The sequence below is a fragment of the Drosophila subpulchrella genome, chromosome 2L, assembly GCF_014743375.2.
Source record: "Drosophila subpulchrella strain 33 F10 #4 breed RU33 chromosome 2L, RU_Dsub_v1.1 Primary Assembly, whole genome shotgun sequence".
Classification (NCBI taxonomy): Eukaryota; Metazoa; Arthropoda; class Insecta; order Diptera; family Drosophilidae; genus Drosophila; species Drosophila subpulchrella.
This window is the reverse complement of record NC_050610.1, coordinates 5,666,526-5,692,314: the sequence shown is the minus strand read 5'-3', so window position 1 is coordinate 5,692,314 and position 25,789 is coordinate 5,666,526. Positions and strand designations below refer to the sequence as shown.

Below are 25,789 nucleotides of genomic sequence, written 5' to 3'. Positions count from 1 at the left end.
CTATACACACAAAAAAATCCATATTTAGTTTGACTTTCATAATAGTTTAATAGGACCAACACTTGAAATTGAAAATTGTACCAATAAAATAGTTACTTGTACAATATCAATAATAACACAGATTACTCTTGAGTGGTATCCCAAGCAACAACAACATAATTGTAGTTAATAATTTAAATTTTTTTTGACCGCAGATGATAATTATTTTTTGAAACTAAAGCAGTGCCCTACTTTTTGTTTCTATATTATTTCGACATAATTACAAAAATGGTTTGTTGGCTCATTGGTTGGTTTTTTTAAATTTCTTTATGGCATAAATCGTTTTAGAACTACCCCTTATATTATGATTTCCCTCCATGACCAATAAGAACTTGTGTTTTTTTTTTTAATTTTCGTTTTATTTACATTATTTAAATATGTACAAACATTTCATAGAAAAGAAATTTACATGAAAAAGTCGAAGGAGCAACTCGTCAGCAGTTATTTCTCTGTGATTGTCTACAAAAGAACTGTACACTCGATGGAATCGGAAGTCCAGGAGACAGGCACTTTCTGAACGCCCCAGATGGGTTTTGGCAAGCTTTCTAGAATGGATTGTGTCAGATGTGTGATTTTCTCCTGCTTCGAAACCTCCTAGAATTTCGGTTGGTATCACAAACTAAAACTAAATTTGTAAGTCGTACGTTGGCGGTTGCTGGGCGTGGGAAAGTGGGTGGGGGGTGCTTGATTCTTAATGTCTTTTGGATACTTTCGACTTGTTGGTTCGCTCGCCTTCACCCGATTTCACCTCTCATTCGGCCCTCGACAGCAATGCGATTTCATCTACTTTTTGTGGAGGTAGCCACCGTGTCCGGAGCTGCCGTAGGAGATTCCGTGTCCGGAGCTGCCGTACGAAGAGATACCGTGTCCGGAGCCGCCATACGAGGAGATTCCGTGGCCGGAGTAGCCACCGTACGAGGAGATTCCGTGGCCAATGATGGCTGGGGCAGCGGCGACGGTGTGGGTGACGGCCACGGCGGGCTTCACGTGGCTCTCGACATGGACGGGCACGGGCACGGCCACCTTGTAGGGCACTGGGCGCTCCACATGGACGGGCACCTTGTGGATGACGCGCTTCTCAACGGTGTATGGCACGGGCTTCTCCACGGGCACCGGGTATGGCTTGTCCACGTGCACGGTGTAGGGACGGTCCACGGGGATCTTTACGGGCACACGGATGACCTTCTCGACGGGGTAGGGCTGGGGCACCTCGACGGGCACCTTCACGATCTCCTTGACGGGCACATGGACGATCTTCTCCACGGGGTAGGGCTGGGGCACGGGCACCTTGACGGGATAGGTGACGGTCTTCTCGACGGGGTAGGGAACGTGGCGCTCCACCTGGTAGGGCACCTGCACGGTCCTCACCACGGTGTTGGTGTGCACCTGGGTGGGCAGCTCCTGGGCCACTGGCACTCCGACTCCGATTCCAATGCCCGATCCCAGGATGGAGCCTCCCGCCGACGGTCCGTAGCCGTAGCCCAGGCCATGGCCAATGCCGCGCTTCTCCTGCTTCTTCTCGGCGGGCTCGGCGGCCTCGACGGTCTTCTTGGGCGCCTCCTCGCTGGCGCTGGCCACCAGCACGCACATCGCCACAAGGCCGAAAATGAGCTGCAATGGCAATGGCAATAGCAAGTACGTTAAAATCGATCGAAGCCCAAATTGGGGCGGCCGGGTTATGCAACTGCAGCCGCTTCCGGCTCCACCTCCACCTCCGCCCCGGCCACTCCATAATTCGGAATATGACAATTATGCAATGGCTGGAAAGTTGGCTGGGCAATCAGCCAAGTTCAATGATGGCCTAGGCCCCCTAACATAGTGGGCATGCGGCGTATACGTAATGTGGATTGACGTTTTCGCAATGCTTCAGGTAAACGACATTTTGAAACAGGCAAATGGCAGAAACGTCGTACCTATTTTCTCTTGCACAGTTATTTAATATGAAATTCGACTCATATATGTTCAAAAATCTTAGTTTGGGTATAGAACTTTTGAAATATATTTGGTTTTTATGCAGCTTTCTAACATTTTAAAATATTTTTTTTTAATTTTGCCTATATGTTTTTATTAAATATTCAAATAAACAACATAGAATATCCTTTTTCTAAATTAAAAAAATTATTTTTTAAAGTGTATAAATCATCTAGTCCTGCCGAGCAGCTTAGAATATCCATTTATTCTTTAGATTTAAATTATCAGCTTCAATCAAGCAATAACTTGTTTTTATATTTCTTTTAATTGCCACACCGACTTGTCTACGTTATTCCATTAATGTGTTTTTGTGTATAAGCCACTTTAACTGAATTCGAGTTCTTCAAGCACAATTATTCTAGGTAACACTTTGAAGGAGGCCACACTGAGCTTAGACCGAACATACCATGGATTTCATTTTGCACTAGGATTAGCTCCTCAACACTTTGCGATCAAGATGGGCTTGTATGTTTCAACCAACCCGCAACAGTTAACTGAATAATTTCGCACAGACGCAGCGAGCTTTTATATGGCCGATGCTGTGGCGGGATTGTCTTCGGCCGCGGCTGCGCAGTCGCCGCGAATCGAGATCGCAGCAGCCGGGCAAAAAACAAAAGCTCGCTCTCCATTAACCCCACTATTGCTCTCTCTTGGCCAACTGTCCGTGTGAGCCGTGTTGTGACTTGGCCTAAAGGAAATGCGTCAGCAAGCGAGCTTTTTTCGCGAGGGTGCCTCACACGGACAGTGTCCGTGTTGTCCGTGTAGTTTTCACCCGTGTGCGTGCGTATCTGTGAGCACTAGAGCTCCAACTATAGCGATCTTTGCAATCCGCTTGCAGTTTTCAGATACCAAGTACTTGAGTCACAGCTCAGTGAAAAGGAGCCTTTATTTTCTATCTATCTTTATTCACTTTATTGAAAAATTCACAATAGTTATCGTTATTGGGAAGGAATTGTTAGGTCATAAGTGCAAGGAGTCTCCAGTTTTCAAATTTTGAGTTGGAGAAAAAGATTGTTTTGCAATGGAAAAAAATAAATATTGAAATCGGATACTTTAAAAACTTTAAAATTTTTGTTTATTTTAATTTTGTTATTAATAATTTAAATTCTAATAAACTTTTTTTAAAGAGACGTCCAAAAAATAATTTTTGTTGCATACCTAGCAAGTAAAATCAAAAAAAATTAAAATAAAACGTTTATTATTGAGTTGATATACAACAAATGTGGATATTAAATAAGTATTAATCTTTATGTTCTCTAAATTGAAATGATAGATTTATATATAATGTTTTTAGAAAGTAAATTAGTTTCATGGATAATTGAGGGTCTCATCTTTTTTTGGAAATAACATAGTATAAGGACTGGCTTTACAAAACAATTCACTTCCTCCCATAATACTTCACATAAAAAAAAAAAAAACTTGTTTAAAAAAATGTGGTACAATTTAATGTTCAATTTGTTATGTTTATTACAATTTATAAAGAGATTATTCCATCCTATTTTCGAAAAATCTTTAGAGTTGCAAAAAAACTTTCGTCACTTTTTTTTTGAATTTCAAAGCCTTTCAAAGGCATAAGTCAAATTCACATTAGCCACACGTTTCCTAAAATTTCAGGTTGCAACTGCACTCGGCTGCTGCAGTTGCAGTTGCATATTGAATGTAAATTGGTTGGCTGTGAAAAAACATGCGCCGCATAGTCTGCTTGATTCTGTGTGGCTTCGTGACTGAACTTTTGATCTCTGATTTGTGTTTGGCTCAGTATTCTTGTTTGCTTCGTTTTTCCCTTATTTTGCTGTTTTTTTTTTGGCCAGGCTTAGTAGTGTTCAAGCCTTGATATGGGTGCATTGATTGAATGCCGCGGCGGTGTGGGTAATTTGACATTTTAATGCTGCAGAGGAAATACTCGCCAATGGCCATGTAAATGGAACGTGTGAACAATGAGTGGACCGCAAACGCGCACAAAGGAGAACAAACACAGACCAAATCATGTTGGATTTATGTGCATTAAATTAATTGTGGACATAATGCCCGGACATAATGGCAACCGAGCGATTTAGGCTTTGTAATGTGCAGTTGAAGGCGAAGGTCGCCAGACATCATCACCATGATCGCCGCGATCACCGCGATCATCAGCATCACAATCGGTTGCAAAGTCTGAGTCAAAGTTGAACCACATAAATGGCGGGAGCTGCGGGTGGCGGTGGTCTTTGGGCCTTGTCCGTGTGGCGATTCTTTTGTGGCCAGTGTTTTTCTTTTTTTTTTGCTTCTTTAACTAATGTGAGGCTACAGTCTCAGCCGCAGAATCATCGGACTGCAGAAAAGCGGATGACTTAAGCGCTTCAGTAAAAATATGCAAATCAACGGCAACAAAAGAGCACGAGCTCAAGTTCAAGTTTATGCATCGGGTTTTGGCCTGAGTGGTTTCTTTTTCGCCTATCTGTTTTTATGGTTTTTCTAGATCACTTTCATTTTGTTGTTGATTTGCCAAAACTTAAATAATCAGACAGAGATAAATCGAAGATCTTAGTTTTAATACCCAGCAGTCCTAATGTAAGCGGGTGTTTTGGGCTTTGTATTTTAATTCCGTTCCCGTAAATTTAAATTAAATATATTAAATACAATATATTAATATACATTGCATTGTTATTATAAGCAGATTACAAAGTTTCCAGAAAAATTATTTAAATTTAATTTAGTTTTTTAGAATATCTTAGCATGAACATTTGTTGATATACATATTTCTTGGAACGCTTTTATTTTAGAATTTTGATATCTTATTTTAGCGGCGTTTTGTTTATTCATTATTTATAGTTTTTTTCCTTTTCCATTTTATAATTACCTATGCAAAGTTTTTCAAAGTATGCCTTTCCTAAAATGATCGAAATCCAATAAACGATCAAGAATATCACTAAATGATCAATAAAATCGAACCAAAAATCCATATTGAAGGCTCAAAATAAATTAGAAAGTAGCTGATTTTCACAAGAACCATATGATAACACTGAGAAATTCATTATGAATAATTGAATATTCAATTTCCGTTCATTTATGCAAGGTAATGCTATTTTCAGTCTTCAATTCACAGGTCTACAGTTCATTTGCATATGATTTTATCCGAGTCTGTTGAAGAGGAGGGTCTTTTAGTATTAAATTTGTTGTTTGACATTTCGCGTTCACTGGCCGCCACTCTAACTAATATAATTAATTAATGCGAAATTGACGTCAAAGCTTAGCTCATTATCAAGAAGAAATTATTGAAATTAGAACGAACACTATGAATTTTAAATGCTCTTAGCTAAAAATATGTGAGACTAATTTGGAAAATTTTAATAAGATCTATTGATAAATAAAAAACTACTGAATTTAATATTTGTTTGTTTTAATTTATCGTAAATACGAATAGCATTAAAATCAGGTTTTTTTTTTTATTTGCCTACTTTTCTTATAAATTAAATGTGGGCTTAAAATAAATTAAAAATTTTGGCAGAGTATTTACAACAATATCAAGCATTAACTAGACATCACCTTTTCTAATTCTACCTTTATTCTTTACGAACCAGATCGCAATTTATGGATTTTTGGGGAGTTTTTTGTTAAAAAATAAAGATTATATAACCACACGAAATAAACATCTTTAGAACAGATTTGTTTATAAAATCTCTGTCAGAGATGCTGCCCCGTAATGTTCTACTCAGCAAGCCAATTGTGCCATTAAAAATGATTTAAATCTAAGACTGCAAACACCTTTCGTGTTAGCAGGCAATAAATTATGCCACATACAAAGTAAAAAAACGCTATTCAAATTTGCTTAAGCTTTATTTGGCTTTCGGCGGCCAAAGGCAAAAAACCCGAAAACAAGAAGTTTGCTAAATGGAATAAAACATTATATATAGACGGCAATTAACCATCCAAACACAAAAGCCTGCCATTTGTTATAGGGCAGAAGCACTCATGAATTTCATTCAAACGAGTTCGATTTATTAGACGCTGCTTTACATTTGTCATTTGCCATTTGTTGGCAACTTTTTTGCACCCTCTTAAAGCCGAGTCCCCAGGCATTCTGCCATTGCGTTTGCTCCAGTTTTGAGATGCCACGCATTTGTCAATCGAATGCCGAACATGTTTCGATGTCTGATCCGTGCAAATATGCCGCAAACTGATTAAATCTGCTTGGCTTTTTTGGCCAATCAAAAGTGTGGAACCACTTTTTGTGCTGCAGCCAACTAATTGCGGCTTAATGGCGTTCGAGTGGATTTCCAAATTGTCTAAAGTGCAAGTCTCCGAAAGCTATAGCTTGATTGAAACTCAAACTTATTGCATATACAAACTATATACGTTTGAGAATGTTTGTCGATTGTTGAATGTGACAAAGTCGGAGCAGTTTGATCAGTTGATTAGCACAAGGAAGCTGATACCAATCAAAACTCATTGTCAACCACTTCTTTTTCTCCCTGCTCATCATCAGGTTTTAATTTTAACCCGGTTAATTTATCATAATCACAAGTTCCGAAAGGAAACCGCGAAGGTAATGCCAGCAAGCACTGAAAATGTAAGTGCTTTATTTAATTGAGCACTCTTTTTTTTTTTCTTTAACCAAGTGTTACTAGTCATGGTCTTTTTTCGGCCAGAAATGTATCATAATTAAAGAGACGCCGAGCGACATAATTTGACCCAAATTGTGGAAATTGAAACTGGAATGCGAATGAAGTGGCAAAAGATTTTCTTTGGATGGCCATAAACGATTTCGTGCTGGATCTAAGGTCTTTTGGAGTTCGGCTTGGGCTTGAGCTCGGGCAAATAACATTTGTCAATTGAAATGGCCAGAAAACAGAAACTTGTAGCAACTTCGGGTCGAAGACAATCGTGCAAAACCTTCGACATTTAATTTTGTTTCGTTGTTGTTTATCTTTGGTCTGCACGTTTGGTTAGCAAAGAAAATTGTCTAGAAATAAAAAAACAGTTTACATGGAGCAATTTTTAGTGCTTCTTTTTGGTTTTTTCTTTGATAATTGCCCGCAAAAAGGTCATAAGAGAGCCGAAAACAAATTTTTGATTCGCCTGCTGATGGACACTATTTATCGCCACTGTCTTGGCCACCGTTTTGACCTCAACACCCTCAAAATGAACAAAAATAATGACCTCTGACTGGCGGCGGTTCGCACTTAAATCTCGTGCTGTAATATTTTTGGGAAAACTCCAGGTCGGCACAACAATAGCCTGAGGCTGAGGAAAAGACCAAAACGAATTTTTTGATTTGACATTTTCCATGTAATTGGCCAAATGCGGTTAGGGGCCCGGCCCCGCTTCGAACCTTGAATTATCAGACCAAGACAGTACCGCAGCACCGCCTTCGATCGCCGCCGAACCCGAAGTGCACACGGAACCAGACCCCAGAGCCCCCCAGAGAACCCCGGTCTTCGATACCCAACGATCTTGGCGGCCAAATCCAGTGAAGAACTGGCTGGCACGCCCTCTGAAACGCCCACACAAACACCTACAGCAGCCAGTTTGGCTGCCCAAAAATCGTAAATAATGCAAATAAAGATATTAGTTGAGTTGTGTCGTGAGTGAGTATAGAAGATAATTAGGAATCTAGATAAAGAAATACAGGTATACAATTTTTAAGAGCGGCAGCAAGTATTTAAATATTAAAGTGATATTTCTAGTTATGTTCCCAATTTACCATTTAAGTTTAATGGGAATCTTAAGTTTGTTGATCAAAGATCCTGAGAATCGTTTCCAGATGTCTCGAAAGTCATTCTTGCGGTCGTTTATATCGCCTGCCGACTTCATTGACATTCTTGATTCCATGTTTGAGCCAAGCTCGTGTTTGGCAATAAAAATAAATAAATCATTTTGAACTCTGGCCATTGTTCGTTCGTACAAAAACTCCGCAGCAATTAGTGCAAAAAAGTTTACAAACAATAAGATCAGAAAAAGAGAACTTTGAAAAAATGAAACGAAATACAATAGTTAGCTTGGCCTGGGAATTATGTCGTTTGCTCGACTTTTGTTTAAGCATTTTATGCAAGGCGGCGAAGTGTGAGAGTGTTTGTAACACCCAGTGAGGAGATGCAAATTTATAGTTTAGTGGAGCAAGCAAAAATAAATTCCCAAGCCACTTGTCTGCCAGCACCAAGAAAACAGCTACCAAAATACCTCAAGAGATGGTCATTACATAAAGCTAAAAGAAATATATGTAATTTAACAATTGGTTGTCATAAAATATATTGCATTTGCAGAGAAATTTACTTAAGAACGATACAAAAACTGACATTCTAATGAATGATCTTAAAGTATCATCTATTTGTCAGCGTTATTTGTAAAGGCCAATGTGTGCTTTAATCTAAAATATTTTATAGCTCTTCCTTAGCTGTGATTAATGATTCAATTAACATATTCTGTTATGTTATACTGCTTTTCCCAACTTAATTCACCTAACTAACCCAGTCGAACAGACAGTTTCAATTGCCCGATTGACATTTAGCCAAGTACCCGCCTGCCACGCCCACGCGGATCAATGAAAAATTAGGCAAATGATTCGACTGCAACAACATGTCATGACTCGACTCGACTTTGTGAAATAAAAAATTACTAATATCAACAGCAGCCATCCCACAGAAGACAATGAATGGACAGAAAACGGAGCCAGTTCGCTGCAAATGCCACAGTGACACACTAACTGGGTGACTCCAAAAGCCGCTGCAACAGCAACAGCGCCTAAATGCAAAAACAAAAATTATGCAACCTATCCGAAGTATCGCTTTTTCGAGCAGCTGCAGCAAGTCGCATGGCAGCTTGGCTGGACTGGACTCCTGCAGTGGCCTAGTACCCCGGCCAGATTTGGGAATCTGCCTCCAGTGCTGTTTGATTTCTTTGGCTTTTGGGAAAGATGTTTTCCAAGCGATTTTTCCTATTCAATTTGGGACTGTGCGACTGCTCCACTCGACTGTTGTAGTGCCCCAAAAAGGCGGTGTCCCGCTTTTGACATAGTTAGCCGCTTAGATAGAGAACTTGAAGGAGTGTCCACAGCCCCAGAGAAACACTTTCAATACGGAAATGGCAAGCGAAAAACTGGGAATGAATCGCGGTGGATTCGAGTTCGTTGCCTGAGTCTTTTGTTTCGTTCGCTGGACTGGACGCAGGTGAAAGGATTCGCGCGCATTTCGTGCGAGAGGGAAGCGAAACACACCCGTGGTCGAGACTAGGCCAGACCAGACCACAATTTACGGCCATAATTCAAAGAAATAGCAATTGCATAATACGATCGAATGCGATGCGGTAGCATTTGTGCGCTTAATTGTTTGCAATTTGAATGCACCATCAGATGGGGCGGAGATGAGTTCGGACAGGTAGTTAAGCACAAGTCGGGGAGGTCGAGTCATAAGTCGAAGTCAAGATACGATCTGGAGTACGGATGGAGAGGATGGCTTAGAAAGCCAACTCCAATAATGATAGTTTATTAATTAACTCAGAAAATAAGATACTTAATACATTTGCTAGGATCTATAATGAGTTTTGCCTATATTTTTATATATTTATATTAATATTTTAATAAATAAAACTACTCGGTTATATGTTGAAATCTTAATTATAATAAGATGCTAATGTTATTTTTAATGGATATGTTTTAAAAATATGGTTTTAACCACTAATAAATTCAAGAAGATTACATTTGTCTATGCTTTTCTAGAAATGCTATGTGTTATCTAGATATATCTCAAAATAATCTTATATCAACTAATAAATTCAAGAAGGTTCAATTTGACTGTGCCTTTTTAGTAATCCCCTGTATAATCTTGAGTTACAACTTATCGCCGTGGGGTCAACAGTCTTAGCATTTAGCTGAAATGCGATCATGCACCATGTCAATTGCATTGTGGCTATAACAAGTATTTTATTTGCCGACTGGCTGGCCAAATGAAGCGGCAAGCACTATTGCAGGGCAGGCAGAAAAACGACTCATACGATATGCGGGGAGATCTTGTGGGAGGGTCTTTGGAGGGGGGCTCCGATTCGATTGGGCAGAGAGGAGTCATTGGGATTTCCAGATTGCCAAAGACGTTCGCTTCACTTGACTTGCGCACCGGCGACTTCGATTACGTTCGCAATTTGAGTTTCGGTTTTTGGTTTCGGTTTTGGGTTTTGAGTTTTGTGATCGAGAAACTGGTGCAGGTTTTTTTTGTCGTGATTTCTGTGCACACTGCTGGCAAACAGACATGCATTTTGGCAAAAGGAAAAAATCAAATACTAAAACTAAACCAATTCATTTCGCAATCGGTCGACAACTGTTTGACGTTGCAGACGCATTCGGCTTGGATTTTGGCGATGGACAAGTTGGCGGTGACCTTCAAAACGCCGCCGACTGGATAGTCGTTCATTAGAGCAAAAGTTTCGCATTTGGCAATACGTGGAACGTCTTTAGGTGGCCTTTTCTCAGACTCGACCAAAAGCCGAGAATTGCGAAAATTTCAGTTTCTCAGTCTGCCATCTTTTGTCGTCCGCCGTTGCGATTGTGTCTCCGTCATTTTGTGGCAATTAATTAAGTTTCAGCCAATATGCGTACCTCCCCCATCATCAACTCGTTCCCACCGATCTCCCCGCCGATCGGGGCAAGAAATATGGTTTTAATTGGCCACCGTCGGCTGGCGCAATTTGTTGTCTTGTCTCTCGGCCGGAATGGTTATCATTGCGTAAATGCTGCAATTCAGGCTATTCCTTCAGATGTCTGAGGCCCCGTCGATGCGGCGTGTGTGGGATCTGTTTTCGATTATGGGCGGATACGAACCGATAATTTATGAGCTGACAGTGCTCCAGTTATGAGCTTCGCTGATATCGCGGATGTGGGTATGCATATTGATGTGCAAGCTTTAAAAGGAAATAAATTGAATTTGGTTTATATTGTACAAAGATATGAAGATACAATTTAATTCTTTGAATACCCTGATTGCTAACATGGTATATGAAACTCTTGAGTAAATGTGTTTTTATGTCTAAGAAAAGATAAGTCTCATGAATATTTTTGCTTGTCATCTAGGTCAGGAAAGTGTTGATTCGTAGGCTTTTTGCTTGATGCAAATTCTAGACCTTAATATCAAATTTGGTTTGTATTATAAATATAAACGGGACCCATATAATATCCTTTTAAAGTTGTTGTACTTTTTCTTAAATAACCAAGGAATCTCAAGGTACTTGAACACAAAGTAACAGATACCAAATTCTAGCAGCTCAAACCTTTGACTCTTCATATTCCCAAGATAAGGTTTTATGCATTCCATGTAATTACTAACCATTAAAATATATTTGTATTTAATTACTATTTAGCAATATGTGCTATTGATCAACGTGGAGCATTCTTGTTTAAAATAATTTGATGTAATTAGACCCTAAGCTCGGCGACAATTAAGCTTGATAGAGAGATCCGCTTTGTAATTGCATTCGTTGCATAACCCGAAACACAAACCAAGTCAAGAACGAAACTAATGTAGGTACGACTATGAGAGTGTAAGAATGGGAATATGCACATTTGCACAACACCTACGAGTGGCAAGCGTCAAGAGCGGAATATAATTCTTAACAAATTATGGTTGAAAATACAGAGTTACGAGTGCATGTAAGTGCGGTGTGCCCCCGAGTGCCACGCCCCCGAAAATGGATGTGTGCAAATGCTGTCCGCAAAGCCGCCGACCTTCGGGCAAAGCCAAATGAATTCTGCGGCCAGGGAACTGGTTCTGATTCTGTTCCAGTCCGGAGACAAAGATCGGCTCTCTTTTGTTTCTAAACCGAAGTCGAAGGAAATTAAGTCAGAAATTAACAAGAACGGGTGACTTTGTATTAGAAAGTTGTTTCAGTTCCGTCTTTGGCACAACCAGCGTCCTTGGGATCATATCGGAATCAGAGCCCAATGACGCCCAGAGGGCTTTGGCCCCGAACATTAAGGCCAAATGGGATCATCCCGAAAATAAATGTGCTGATCTCTAATATATGGTAAGCACGCTTAGAAAAACTGTCTTAATTGCCCTGGTTTGGGTAATAAGTAAGATGGCTCGAACCGGACTCCTGGTTTATTTTTGTTTGTCTCTGAAGTAAACAAATGCTAAATAGCCCTAAACTTAATTGATTCAATTCATCACAAGCAAACATGCTCTTAGAATTTTTTTTGCAGTTTGAAAGTTGATATTTTGGTATTTGATGAGGAAAAACCCCGCTTAGTTCGTTCACTTGTCGTAAAAAGTTGAAAACCGACATTAAATATCAAGTGTCTACTCTTCTTTTGTCCGTCCGTCGGTCCTACGCATGTGGCAAAATGTTACTCGAAATTTACGAGCGACTTTTAAGCGAACTCAACTGACGTTGACTTGGGAATGGATGGAACTGGATGGGAATGGAGAAGTGCACGTCATCTTTGGCTACCGACTTCTCCGGTCGACCTTGCGCACGTCTTGTCTCAATCTGATCGGATCATCTCGATTTTTTACATCACTTGGCCTGTAATCGATTAGCCTATGAGCTCGCTTGCTGGTGGCATCCACGACCTGACATTTCCTTCCGTCCCAATGCAAATGCAGTGCCAATTTGGGTCATGTCAGCTGAGGTGACTGGCAAGGTGAGAGGATTTTCGGCTTTAAGGATCAGGAAGGGGCTGAGATATGCGTTTTTATTGTGACTGGGTAATATTGATTTATTAAAGGTTAAGAGGCTCTTAATCAGATGTATGAAGGTTCATCTCTGGCTGTTATTAAATAATTACTAATATTCAAGGTAGTAAGAATTAAAAAGGGTTTGAATATGAATTTTATTGATTTTTAAATGTAAATCTTCCACTAGATCTCTACGAAATTCATATCATTTTGTTCTAAATATTTGTTTCTAGTGTTATTCTGATCTTATACATTTGATTTAAATTTATGGTTACTTGAAAAATAATTGTATTATTCAAAGTCTGCTTGTCCAGTAATATTTTTTTATCATTAGTTTTCTTTGTACGCTATTACTCTTGAATTGTTCTCCTTATGGGTTTAGAACTGTTTTAAAATATCAATTTTATTGAAATTTGTATGTTCTTTTTATTTATAAATCTCGGAAATAATGATAATTCTTGACCAAAATAATAAAAACTAATAATAATTAGATTTTTTAAATGGCTATCTAAAAGTAACAAAATGATATTTCGTTTGGTTTTCCGGCTTATAAATTGAAGTGAATCTTTTACTTTAATGATAGTCACTTTGGAAACATTTTATTCCAGAGTAGTGGCCCAATTAAATAAAGTCAGCAGTTTTATAACGACATACTCTTTATTTACAAAATATATATACAAGACATTTATTAACAAAAGACCCGATGGTAAACTATTTCCAGCAGCGGACCAGTGACAAAGACAAATTCAATTATTTTATACATTTTATTTTATTTGTCCTTAATAGATTTTCACATAGATATTTCTGTTGTTATCCATTCAATTCATTGTGCGCCGAAACCTTTCACTGATAAACGTGGCCAGCTAAGCTGTCCATAAATGGCGAAATTTACAAACAGTTAGCTGGTATTTATCCTAAACCTGGAGTTTTTGGCCCAGCACAATGGCTTCCATTGGATGGCTGGATTGGAAATAATTTACAAAAGGCATTGCTTGTTTCATCTTGGGGGTTCTTAACAGCTACAGAGAGTTGGCAGGTCGGAAGTTGGACTTCCCGGGGGTGATTTAAGATTTAAGTTGTAAGTTTTCTTGTTTGCTCGGGTGGGAAAGGAAGACGGTGTGGAGTGGGGAAGATGGTAATTGAAAATGTTGCTAGATTTCTCCTTCGGCTCATTTCCAGAAAGTCCGCTCCCGCTCGCTCCAATGGAATCGCCCGCTTCCGGTCCGGTCCGGTCTATCCGTCCGCTTACTTGTGGTAGCCATGGTGGTCGGCATAGACGGAGGCATCGTGTCCAATGGCGCTGTGTCCAATGGCGCTGTGGCCGATGCCGCTGATGGGATAGCTGCTGACGGCGATGGAAGGAGCGTGCTTCACCACGGAGTGGGACACCACGGGCACCTTCACGTAGACCGGGTAGGGACGGTCCACGTGCACGGGCACCTGGACATTGACGGCCTTCTCCACGTAGACGGGGTAGGGCTTGGCCACCGGGACGGGGTAGGGCCTGGGCACCTCAACGGGCACGGGACGGTCGACGGGCACATGGATGGGCACCTTCTCGTGGCGGATGACCTCGTAGGGCTGGGGCACTGGCACGGGCACCTTGACGTACTCCTTGACGGTCACGGGCACCTTGCGGATCACCTCGTAGGGCTGGGGCACGGGCACCTTAACCTCGACGGGTACGCGCTTCTCATGGACCACGGGGTAGGGGCGGTCGACGTGGACGGGCACGGGGATTCCCTTGGTGATGGTGATGGTCTTGTGGACATCGGCCTGCTTGCTGATCACATAGGGGGCGGGGGCGTGGTGGACAGCCACGGCGGGAGCGGAGTGTCCAATGGAGATCGCGGGACCACTGTGGCCCACGGCGATGGCGGCGGGAGCCGAGTGTCCGGTCAGTCCGTAGCCGTGTCCGTAGCTGCCGTGGCCGGAGATGGATCCGTGTCCCAGGTAGCCGGTGTCCAGGCCAGCGTGTCCGTAGCCGTAGCCCAGGTCGAGCAGGCCGCGCTTGTCCAGCTTCTTCTCCAGGGGCACCTTCTCACCCTCGGTTTTGCTGGCGCAGGCGGAGGCCACCAGCAGAGCGGCTAAGCAGATCTGGAAGGGAATGGGGTGGTGGGGTTGGTTAGGAATTAGTTTAGACTATGGTATCCTGATCCTAACTTCATGCCTCTCAAAAATTTACTTATGGTTTTTTACTAAGACTCTATTTGTAAGCAAGGAATTTTCCGCTTTTCTGGTGGGGGTTTGTTATAAACTGGTTGACTTCTTTAAATGAAGTGAACTTTTCAAATGTATTAGTGATTTAATTTACTAAAGTAAAAAAGGATTTTTCTTTATGTTTGTCTGCATAGAACCTAGTATTGATTTTTTAATAACATTTCTTTTCCATAGAACGTGTATCTTATTATTGCATTTGTATTCAAAATATTATACATTTTTAAGGTGCTCTAATTTATTAATTTGAATGCTGGCTGTAAAGCTTCATTACTTGTTATATTAAATTAAAATTCGTTTTTAACGGACTGTTATATTAATGTACTACAACTCTAGGACCCTTAAAATCGATTACTGTAAAATCTCTTTTTCGAAAATTTGACTATCCCGACACATATTTTAATTTTCTTGTCCTCTATGTTGAACCAATTCTGTCCCGAAGTATGCAACTCTTATTACCTAACGGCTAGGTAGACTTTTATGACCCATTTAATCGATTACCTAACCGCATTAGAAAGCGAATGCGATATGTCGCCCGATTCGCATTGTGTCGTCCGTTGTCTCATCGCCTCTTTTGCGATTCAAATGGTCAAGTGAAATTCGTGCGTGCCGCGCATAAATGAAGCGGTGCAGAGTTACGCCCCAAAAGCGGAATTCGCCCGTGCCACGCCCACTTTCCGCCCACCGCCTTCCGTCACGTTACGCATACGCACAGTCGGCGGTTCGGCGAGTGCATTTGGAGTTGGCTTTAATTGGGCACATGAACCCAGTTGATTGCGGCCAGGTATTAGACGTGGCTGGCACTCCAATTATGATCGTTCAGTTAATAGACGCTTATTAGCCAAGTCGTTCAAGTTGAAGTTGCTTTGCCTCTAGCAATTTAACGTATTATTTTGCTCGAGGAAGTGGTTCAGGCTAAAGATGGTCGACTAATCAATGTATTATATTTGCAATGCAAAAGTCATATTGCTACATGAAAAATTATTTCAGTTTGGTATTGTTCTAAATGCAATTAGTTGCAATTCTTTGACTGTTTTCCAGATTTCCCACACTTAAATACCAATCCCATTATTTCACATATTCGCACCCATTTACATATATCACATGAAGTTTCTTGCATTCTGATTGATCGGGTGTTTTGAAATTAAATTCTTTACGACTATTGTACTTACGAATACTTTCATTGTGGAGTCTGTTGGGACTTGCCAAGGCTGTAAGTAAACAAAGAAAAGGTTGAATTATTTATAAGGAAAACAACATAGTTTTATCGAAAAGTTGTAATAACAATGCATTCTTTGGAAAATTAATGATTTTTTCAATAATTCTTAAAAAGTTGAAACAATTTAAAGCACAAGTCTGAACACATTGTAAACATTTTTAAGTCACTGCTTAAACTTTGTTTTAATTTCACATATTATTTTACACGCATTTGGGAAAACAAACAAAAATTAACTTGGGCTTAGGCCCCACTTACAAGCAACTCAGAAACAGCGAAATAGACTGTGGAAGGATTGTAGAATCACTAGCGATTCCAAACCTTTGACTGGATGCTGTCTGTGGTCAGTGGCGCGCTTTTATACCCCCAAAGAGTTTTTGTGTCAAAACGAAACTGAAAACGCCGATAAGCCAAGTCGCTGAGCGGTTTGCAAAAGCTTTTCCCAGCCAAAGCCAGCCAAAATGCTCTCTTCAAAGCTCTGAGTTCGGCTTGGTTTTTGCATGTATTGGTGGGATTTGAGATTGTGTGAGTGCGCACGGAAAGTTCCAAGCGGAAGCGCTCACTAATACAGGGGTGCACCACCAATACCCCCACATTTGCAGCTGTATTGGTGGTTTTAGCCGCCGACTTGAAAGTGGCTCATAAAATATGGGTGCAAATCTGATCAGTTTTGGAATCAATTTGAAGTCATAAAAAAACAAATTAAATAAATTAACCGAATCTTGAATTGAAATTTATCTTGGGAAAATCCCGGAGAACGTACTAAGACTTATTGGTTATTTATGTTTCGATTTGGGTAAGCAGTCTTCGGGTTTCTCAGCATATTGTTCTCAAAATACATTTCTGCAAAAGGTCACATGTCTATCAAAATTGTTATGTTTTCGTTTGTGAAGTTTCAGAAGTGAAAAGATTTGTCCAAACCTGATTTTGAAAAAAATTAATAATATGGTGTCCAACTAATACAAAGTCTATCAGCTTTTGTTTTGATTCTATTAAGTAATAAACATAAGCTTATTAATATCATATTTAAAAATTAGGAACCTCATTTAAATTAAAAAACTATAGAAAACTATACACAAAACTAAATAATTTCATATTTACTTTAAAGCTTTTTACATTTGCAGCCTAGTTATCAAAATAAATATTAATCTATTGCAACATTGTTGCATTTGCATCATCAGATATAAATGAAAAGAAAAACAATACTGCCATCTGAGGAAAGGAGGAATGTGATGTCTCAGTTTCTGGTTTTCTTGGCACCTTTAGATGTCTCGGGTTTCCAGTTAGCACTTCCTGCAAAGACAAGTTAAAAACGGAAGCAACAATGTTGCCATCTCTCGGCTTCTTTGATGGCGAACGTCTCAATTCGCAGGGCGGAAAAGGTATCTGCGATTGGGGGTGGCGATGCACTGATGCACTGATGCAACTGCGGTGCATAACCGCGGGGTTCGGATCTCATGTTCCCAACTCGCCATCGATTATCGGAAGGCGGGTGGTGGGGAACCCCGACTGGGATTGGGATTGCAAATGGATCTGTGACTGTGACTGGAACAGTGACTGGATCGGGTGCCATGCGTGAGATCTGCACTCTGCCTTTGCCGCAAAAGTGAAAGGCCTTTATCTTTATGGGTCGCCGTTGCAGGGGACGGGGCCCAAGTAGCTGCCGCTGCATTTGCACAAAATCAGATTACATATCAGCCGGGCTGAGTCCGTGATTTGGCAATTGCCAGCATAATTATTTGTTAATGCGCAAAATGAAACCTGTTGGATGTTGGACCCCGTTCCAGCCATCTGACAGCCAAAATGATATGCGTGCACCGTGATTGACTAATCCTAGTCCCATTGTCTTGCTCTGCCTGTGAGGCGGGAAAGATATTTGCATTTTCTATTGTCTATTTCAGATTCTACAAAAGCAATCAAACTAAAACAAACATTTGGCGATCGCCCAATAAAGCCGCTTTCCAAATGCTAAAAATGTTTTGTCAACACTTTAGGTTTTAAGAGCTGATCCATAAAAAGAGCTCGTTTAATTTTTGATGGAGAACGTCGTATGCGAGGAGCTGTTTCAATAGTTTATTCCTTATTGACCCGTTGGACAACTATCAAATAAAAATGACACTTCTGGGGCCGTTCTTTCAAGTATAATTGCTAAACTAAAACCATTAGCAATAAAAAGTTTTTTGGTGCTTGCCAATTTAAGGCAACTGATGATATTTATTTTTATAATACATTAAATTTGAGCTTCTTCTTTTAATGGATACCTAATAAAATAAGCTATTTAAACATTTAAAATGTTATTTCTTTTTCGATTTATTTTAAAGTACTTACTTTAAAAGTTAAAAAATTTAAGATTTATTTAAGAACACAAATTAAATTTAATTTCTTTTTTATATAAAGAAACATAAATGTTCGTTTTCAATATCCAAATTAGGCCTTCCTTTCATACATATGTATATTAACATGTATCTTTGAAGTAGACTAAACCGTCATTTAAATTCAATTTTATTCAGCATAAGAATATATAGTCATAAATTTCTATTTTATTCAGCATAAAATTTTATAATCATCAAAAAGAGAACGTAGAAATGGTTTTCAATAGTTTGTAAATTTCCAATCGAGACGAAATACGTAAATGGTCAAACTGGATTTGCCATTAGAACATCGCCTTTGACCGCTAAGAACACAATTCTTGGTTGTCTTCCCTATTGTATGGAATTTTCCAGTCTTAAACGGCAGTTCCCCTTTGCTTTTCCTCCGAAGGCATTACAACTTTTACTTTCTGCTGAAAGTGTGTCGTTTTCCATGTTTGGCCACATGGAACAGAGCCAAGTCTGTTGGGCCTCTGCAGCTGTTTGCCCACAACAACGGGCGATACAATTCTGTCATTCCAGATACTCGGGTTCAGGGGGTGGTAAAGGTATATGGGTGAAGGGAGAAAGGGAGAGGGGCGTGGCATGTTGCGGTTGCAACATCAAAGCCATGCGATTGACCCCCATTCCCCCGATATTCCATCCAGTTTGCAGGCTGCTGTAGTTGCATTTCGGCTTCGGTTTCTCGGTTTGCATTTTTAGACGCTGTGCGGATTCTCATGTTCGAAGTCGCCATAAATTGTGGTCAACCGATGCGACGTAATTCATTGATTATAACGACAACAATAACTGCAGTTAGCCCAGTGTACCCGAGGCCCCTTTGAAACCCTCTTGCAAGCCCCCCTTTGCATTGCTGTCTGCTGATTTATGGCCAATTGTTCGGAGTGTGTTAATGTTCGGTTGTTGTGACTCTTGTGCTCGCTGTTGCGGTCTGTTTTCTAGAGTTTTGGCCAAGCTAGTTGGCCTGCGAGTATGCCAAAGAGGCCCCAAATTAGCCAAATAATAATTAGGCTTATTAGGGCCACAATCCTCAGTCACTCACGCCGACTGCCATGCGATTATTCACACAATTGTAAGCGTGTCGGGCTGCAGGTTGCAGTAGGAAAACGGCCTGGGAAATTTGAGTCCGCCATAAGATGACTAACAGAGGAAACTGATGTGTAACAAAATTGGCAATAATGCAAAAATATCATTGTTTTGTTGGTACGTTCTTCATTGGAATTTTGATATTAAATAATAGTAGCCACTGAAGTAAATGGAAAAACGTACATTTTTCATTTACGATCATTCCGTTTGACCTCAACATTTTGGCGATCCTCGTCGCATGTCCGAACTTCCATCATCATAAAAGTTACGAGCTGACAGCGCAAACTGATCACTTTTTACACCGCTTCATTTTGACTACCCTGCCAAACTACAACGATTTTTTTACCACTTTTTGCCAACAAGCCAACCTAAAAAAAATAACGTAAGATGATAAAAAGTAAAAATAATCATTACTGCAAACATAACCGCTTTTATGGCGATTCGGAAAGGAATTAGATCAAGTTCGCTGCCACGAGTCTTGGTTGCCTCGAGTGGATTGTCTGGCGATTGGGTTCACTAGATTATTGATTTATGCGCACGGATCTAGCGATCCGAGACAATCGAGACACAAACAAAAGTGATCGCGAATTAAATGCTAATTAGGTTCCAAAAAGCGGATCTAGAACAATAAATAATGATACAATTAAGAGTGGAATTACGGTGGAGCACTGGATTATGTCGTATCTGGAAAATGAGCAATGTGCTGCCGCGAACGGATCGGAATTGGAGTTGAAATCGGAATCGGAATCCGAAACTGAAACTGAAAGTGCATTGTGCAACGTACTGAATCGCCATCCACATCGACATCAACTCGAACTCTATTTATGGCCAAGACAAAAACCGGACCGACTTCTTGCCCACTTGGATCGACTGCATCCGCAATGTTTCTAAACGAGAGGAGAAAAAAAACCGTCAACGCGAGAAATAACAAATACAAAAAGTAAGCCATCTGAGTGGCGATCTTTTGAAGGAAGCTGTTGGCCATTCGTTGTCGTGGTCGCCTTAGTTTGTTTAGGCCACACGCCCATGGCGCTTAAATGATTTGCTGGCCGGGCCAAGAGAGTGGCGTGGCCAACAGGGCGTATGCCTGATGCCCGGCCATTGGCTTCGCATAGGATCGGATCGGGCTGGCCACGTTTTCTGTGCAAACTTTTGGCATTTTGACATATCAAGTGAAAAGCCTAAATGATTTCCGACAAGTAACCAGTTTTTGCCTCGGTTCATTTTTTGTTTACAGCAAAATGCACATTACAAATGCGCATAAATTTTGGTAACATTTAAATAAATCTAAAAGTTGCGAATTAGTCAGGCGCCGTGGGTGTGGGGTAAATATTAAACTTATTTCTTAATGGAAGCAATTTGTCTTAAATGCAGAGTTAAGATAAAACATAAAGAGGAAGCTTATACATCACTATAATAATCCAAAAAAGTGGACTTGAGTAAAATACCAAAAAGAAAACATTGATGACTAATATCCGTATAGTCGATAGCCCTGGCAGCTTGTTAGTTGTAATTTTGTAAACATTTAAGACATTTTAAAAAATAAAATGAAAAAGTATATTAAATGTTTTCAAATCTTTAGAACTGTATTTGCTATATTTATATTATATTATGTTATGACTAAGTTATTATATTAATTATGGGCTTAACTGAAATAATACAAACATTAGGACAATCTAAAATTTTTTATAAAAAAAAATGAATATATATATTATTGCTAATGTAATTAGTTAATTTTATAAAAACTCTAATAAATCGTTTCTACCAACTCAATGTGGGAAAAATCACAACATTAAGCCCACCTGACCCAGAAATCTTAGCTTCAATTTTAAGCTTGGAAGTCATGAACTCGGTGTGTTATAATTAATTGATATTGCTCTCGGATTCCCCCACTGTTCCATTACAAAACCCGACCCGTTTCCACCCGTTGAACATGGGCATGAAAGTCAAGGTCGGCGGTAAAACAAAAAGAAAACCCAAAAATGTGTAAGTCTCAAGCAATTTTTGCTTTGTCAAGCGAAACAAGAAGAAGTGACATTTCTGCCCTAAGAGTAACAACATTAGCAGCAAATTACAGACCGCACAATAATTTGAGGCGGTCTGAAAAGTATTCGCGAAACGATTGAATGAATTCATGGGTCCGCCAGTCAATCAGTCAGTCAGTCATGGACATTGAACCACTTTAGGGGCATGGCTAGCAGCTACTGTCTAGAAAACGGCAGCCAACTAAGCCAAAAGCGATCCGAGACAGCACTAACCCAGTGTGACCTCAACAAGTGACATTCACATCTGTTGGAAGAATCGAGTTTGAATTAAATTATAAGCTAAAACGAGTAATCTATAAGCACACCATTTACAGAGAACTAGAGTACCAGATTCCTTTGTGTGGGTAAGCAGCGGGCTTTCAAAAGGCAGTAGAATTAAATTTCCCCCCATTCGCTTTCCTTGAGCTCCCATCTAGCCTTTGGCCGATGCCTTTGGTCGCAAATCCCCAAGAAAACCGGCATTGTGCAAGAAGTTTGCGGCTCAAGTCTTTTGATTGTCCGCAAAAGCAGCAGACAAATGCAGAAATGTCAATTGCCATCGATTGCCAGAGACTTGGGGGAAAATAGCCATCGATGGCATGGCTCAGCTGGCCGGTCCATTCAGCAATTGGCCGAAAATGAATGGCTCGGCAACGAGACGAGAACCCGAAAACCGAAAAACCGATCATTAGCGGCGATCGCATAAACGACATCGTTCATACGCCCCGCGGCCGTTGAATAATCGTACTCGCTTTGTGGTCTCCGTGAAATTAAAGATTTTTCGCATATTTTTCATGAAACACATGTTCCATGTCCCCCAGACGTTGAAAAGAATTTTCGCAACATTTAATTTTAGCACAAAGCGGCTGGTGCTGCTGCTGCTGCTGGTGCTGCTGCAGTGGCAGCAACAAAAATTGGACTAATTGCCGACAATGTTGGCTCTGATTGACTGGACCAAAGACTGCCAGACTGGCCGAGTGTTTGATTGAATGATTGAACGAACGAATGGCAAGCGTTGAGACAGCCAACAGCAACGGTAGGAGCAACACCGCCACACCAAGTCGACGAGGCAGCTGCCTAATCCCTGTTATTGGGTCATGTGGCGTCTCTGGGAAAATGTGGCGACGATGTGGCAATGTGGCAACCGCTGCCAAGTGCCAAAAACATAACACACCACCGGAGCCACTGAGCCACTGAGGCACTGAGCCACTGAGCCACCAGGCCAAGTAGTTGCCAGTTGCAGTTGCAGTTGCTCTTGCCAATGTGGCTGAAGCCGATGCACTTAATGGTGCATGGGGCACGTTGTTTCTACGTCTGGGAGTTTTGCAGCCGTGATCGAACATTGTGAAAAGTGAGCATTAAAAATGCCATTTTTTCCTAGCCCCCACTTGCAACATTCTCTTCTCACTGGGAGCCATACACAAACAACCCAAGACCTCCAGTTCAATAGTCTCTATAGATCTTCTTTTCGGGAATCCCCAAGCAGAAGGTCGAAAACACATTATCGGCTCTTCCCGCTCATTAAGAAATCCATTAGTTGAACTTGTTCTTGGCCCTCAACTTATTACTAGTTTTGTATGATTAAAAAAAATCCCCAAAAATCTGCCAACATATTGCATAATGACTATAAATCAATAGACAGTGACTCTGCACAAAAATTGTTTTCTCCGAAAATAAACATAGTTCCCACAAATAAAGTTAAAATTTTGTTTTTTTAAAGAGAAATCCAGCTGCTTAGGGTAAAACCAATTCGAAATTATTTTTCGAATAATTGCTACTTGATTGCGCAGCCACCGCCGTAAAAATACAATAAAAATGCCATAAACATAAATGTGATTAAATGAGCATAAAGCAAATGGCAATTACAAGACCACAAAACTTGACTTTTGCATGATTTCGAAACTGCAAGAGAACGACATCGACTGGCGACTTGCTTTAGTTTAAGGCTTCAACTGGAGCTCGACCTTGAGCCAGAATGCGAACGAGCGGCCAGCTCGACTGCGGCTCTGAATCCGAATCTGAATCCAACTGACAACCGCCAACACCAAAAACACGGACTGACTCAACTCGCAACTCTCACCCGCGACAATTGACAACGATTATGTCGGCCAAGAAGCGTGACCGCAGCCGTTCTAAGCCATGATCGCATTAAAGCCATGTTTCCGTCCACTTGCAGGTACTTTTTCTCCACGGTTGTGCAGTTCCAGATCTACCGAGGCCTATGCCGCGAGTCTGGCCAATACATCCCGGGTGATCCAAGGAAGCCCCTGCACCAATGTGACATCTACCGACAGCCGGCGGCAGGCAATCTTCTCAAGTAAGTTTTTCTCAGCAAATATGGTAAATATGGTGGGAAAACCTTATTAATATAAATATATAGCATATAAGCGAATGAATGCTTCAGTAACAAAATAATTATGAACAATTTTCCCTTGTGGCATTAGATTTTGACAATGAGTTGTCACAAAAAATTAAAAAGTTTTGAAAAGTAAATCGGAATTTTTAATTATGTTGAGCTAGAACAGCTTATAATGAATACAGAGGTTCATATATCAGTAATATTTTATGTCTTTGATGATTCCTCTAGTTTTTCTTCCTATAAAAGTTTACATATTCATTAAAAACTAAGTAACATAAAAACCTATTTTAAATTCAGTCAGCCCTAAAAAGCTTATTAAATATCTACAGATAACTTTATATCTATTACACTCAAATTTTCTTTGAATTCTTTAAGTCCTAACAAAATAATAATTGTGTTAAAAAATTCGGTATAACAAGTAGTTATTTAATTTTAATAAATGCAATTCCTTCTCTCATTCTTAATGTTTCCTTAATTTATATAATCAACAATTTGTAATGGACCTGCATCTAATATATCATTCACATCATACAATTCTTCTTCCATAGAACCCTTATGTCGAAGGGCGCCTCCCAGCCCTGGCAAGAGGTCCTTGAGGAAACCCTGAGAGAGGGTCGCTTGGATGGCACCGCCCTGCGGGAATACTTTGCCCCCCTCGAGGAGTGGCTGCGTCAGGAGAATCTCAGGACGAACGAGTATGTGGGATGGAACTACGATGGCGACTACTGCAAACGCAGCATCGAAACTGCTGGCCTGCAAATCTTTGGAGGTTACTACAATGGAGGCAATCGCCCAGGGTCATCATCTTACCTCTACCCCCTGATATTTCTAATTTACTCTTACTTCAGCTTACATTTCTTTTGAAATTCTTTCGATTACAAGCCTATTTTAAGAATCTGTAAACAAACAGTCAGACAAAATGTTGTTCCACTTACTACTTCCGCTTATTCAAGTCGCACCTATAACCAAGTTGAACTTGAATCAATGCCAAAAAATACACACACACAATTCTAAAATTAAATAAACGAAAAAAAAAACGCAAATCTGACAAATTGCCCGACTGGCTGCACCCTAAAAATTGCAACAAATTGAAAAATAAAATTGGGAGGTTGCTCGAACTGGGGATACCTTGTGATCTACTAAAATATAATATGAAATATGATGAGAAATTATTTAAAAACTAATCACCAAGCAGACAACTTAGAATGATGATTGAATCACTTACTTTTATCTTAAAGTCTGAAACCTGACAGAGGATTCTGGTATGCACCATTGTTCTTTGCATACCCCTCTTGCAAAACCAGTATGATATTCAGGAAGGGGGATTATGAGGGGGTTTTGGGGCAGCTTCGAGTGCGATGGTGAGTGCAACCCATGCGGGTCATTGGAACTCCGGCGTCGCACGCACATTGCTCACTCATTTGTTGGGTTTGTTGTTGGCTGGGTTGTTGCTTACAATTTAATCAAATAAAATAAATAATCCCGCTGCAATTTCACAGTTGTGCTTTTGTTTTTGTGCCGCAGCTGCAGCTGCTGCCCCGTCTGCGGTTTCTGGTGGAGTAGCCAACTGGTTTTTCGTTGTGTATAAATTTGATTTAATAAATTGCAGCAGCAACAACAGCAGCGACTTCGGTGTAAACAAGACAATCAACACTTGTGTGGGTCGCTCGGGCGGTTGGGGCATCATCATCATCGGGTGGGGCACGGTCATCTCGGTGGCATTGTTCTAAAGTTTATCTAAGAAATACGACACTTTAGCTAAGTAAGTTGAGTGGAGGTGGAGCCGCGTACTTTCCGCATACTTGTAATCAACTTTAATGAAAACGATTTAGATGGCAATGCGTGAAACGAGCAAAGCACTTCGCATT

General features: G+C 40.4%; 3 protein-coding genes across 3 annotated transcripts in view; 1 reads left to right on the top strand and 2 right to left on the bottom strand.

The window, feature by feature from the left end:
* The window catches only part of LOC119548640 (angiotensin-converting enzyme), a 52,134-nt gene extending 27,152 nt beyond the window's left edge, over positions 1-24,982 (top strand). The window contains exons 8-9 of the mRNA XM_037856040.1: positions 23,739-23,879; positions 24,470-24,982. Coding sequence (XP_037711968.1) covers positions 23,739-23,879; positions 24,470-24,785 — 457 coding nt within the window. The 3' untranslated portion in view covers positions 24,786-24,982. The remainder of the gene's footprint in view (positions 1-23,738; positions 23,880-24,469) is intronic.
* LOC119548645 (valine-rich protein) lies at positions 377-2,546 on the bottom strand. The gene is made up of 2 exons (XM_037856048.1): positions 2,417-2,546; positions 377-1,650 (listed from the first exon to the last, which is right to left on the bottom strand). The coding sequence occupies exons 1-2, from the start codon at positions 2,426-2,428 to the stop codon at positions 823-825; spliced, it is 840 nt and encodes a 279-aa protein (XP_037711976.1). The 5' UTR covers positions 2,429-2,546; the 3' UTR covers positions 377-822.
* LOC119548643 (zinc finger protein 512B) lies at positions 13,401-16,458 on the bottom strand. The gene is made up of 3 exons (XM_037856047.1): positions 16,342-16,458; positions 16,040-16,078; positions 13,401-14,747 (listed from the first exon to the last, which is right to left on the bottom strand). Exons 2-3 carry the CDS (start codon positions 16,049-16,051, stop codon positions 13,896-13,898), a joined length of 864 nt encoding a protein of 287 aa, XP_037711975.1. The 5' UTR covers positions 16,052-16,078; positions 16,342-16,458; the 3' UTR covers positions 13,401-13,895.
* Positions 24,983-25,789: the final 807 nt, after the last annotated feature.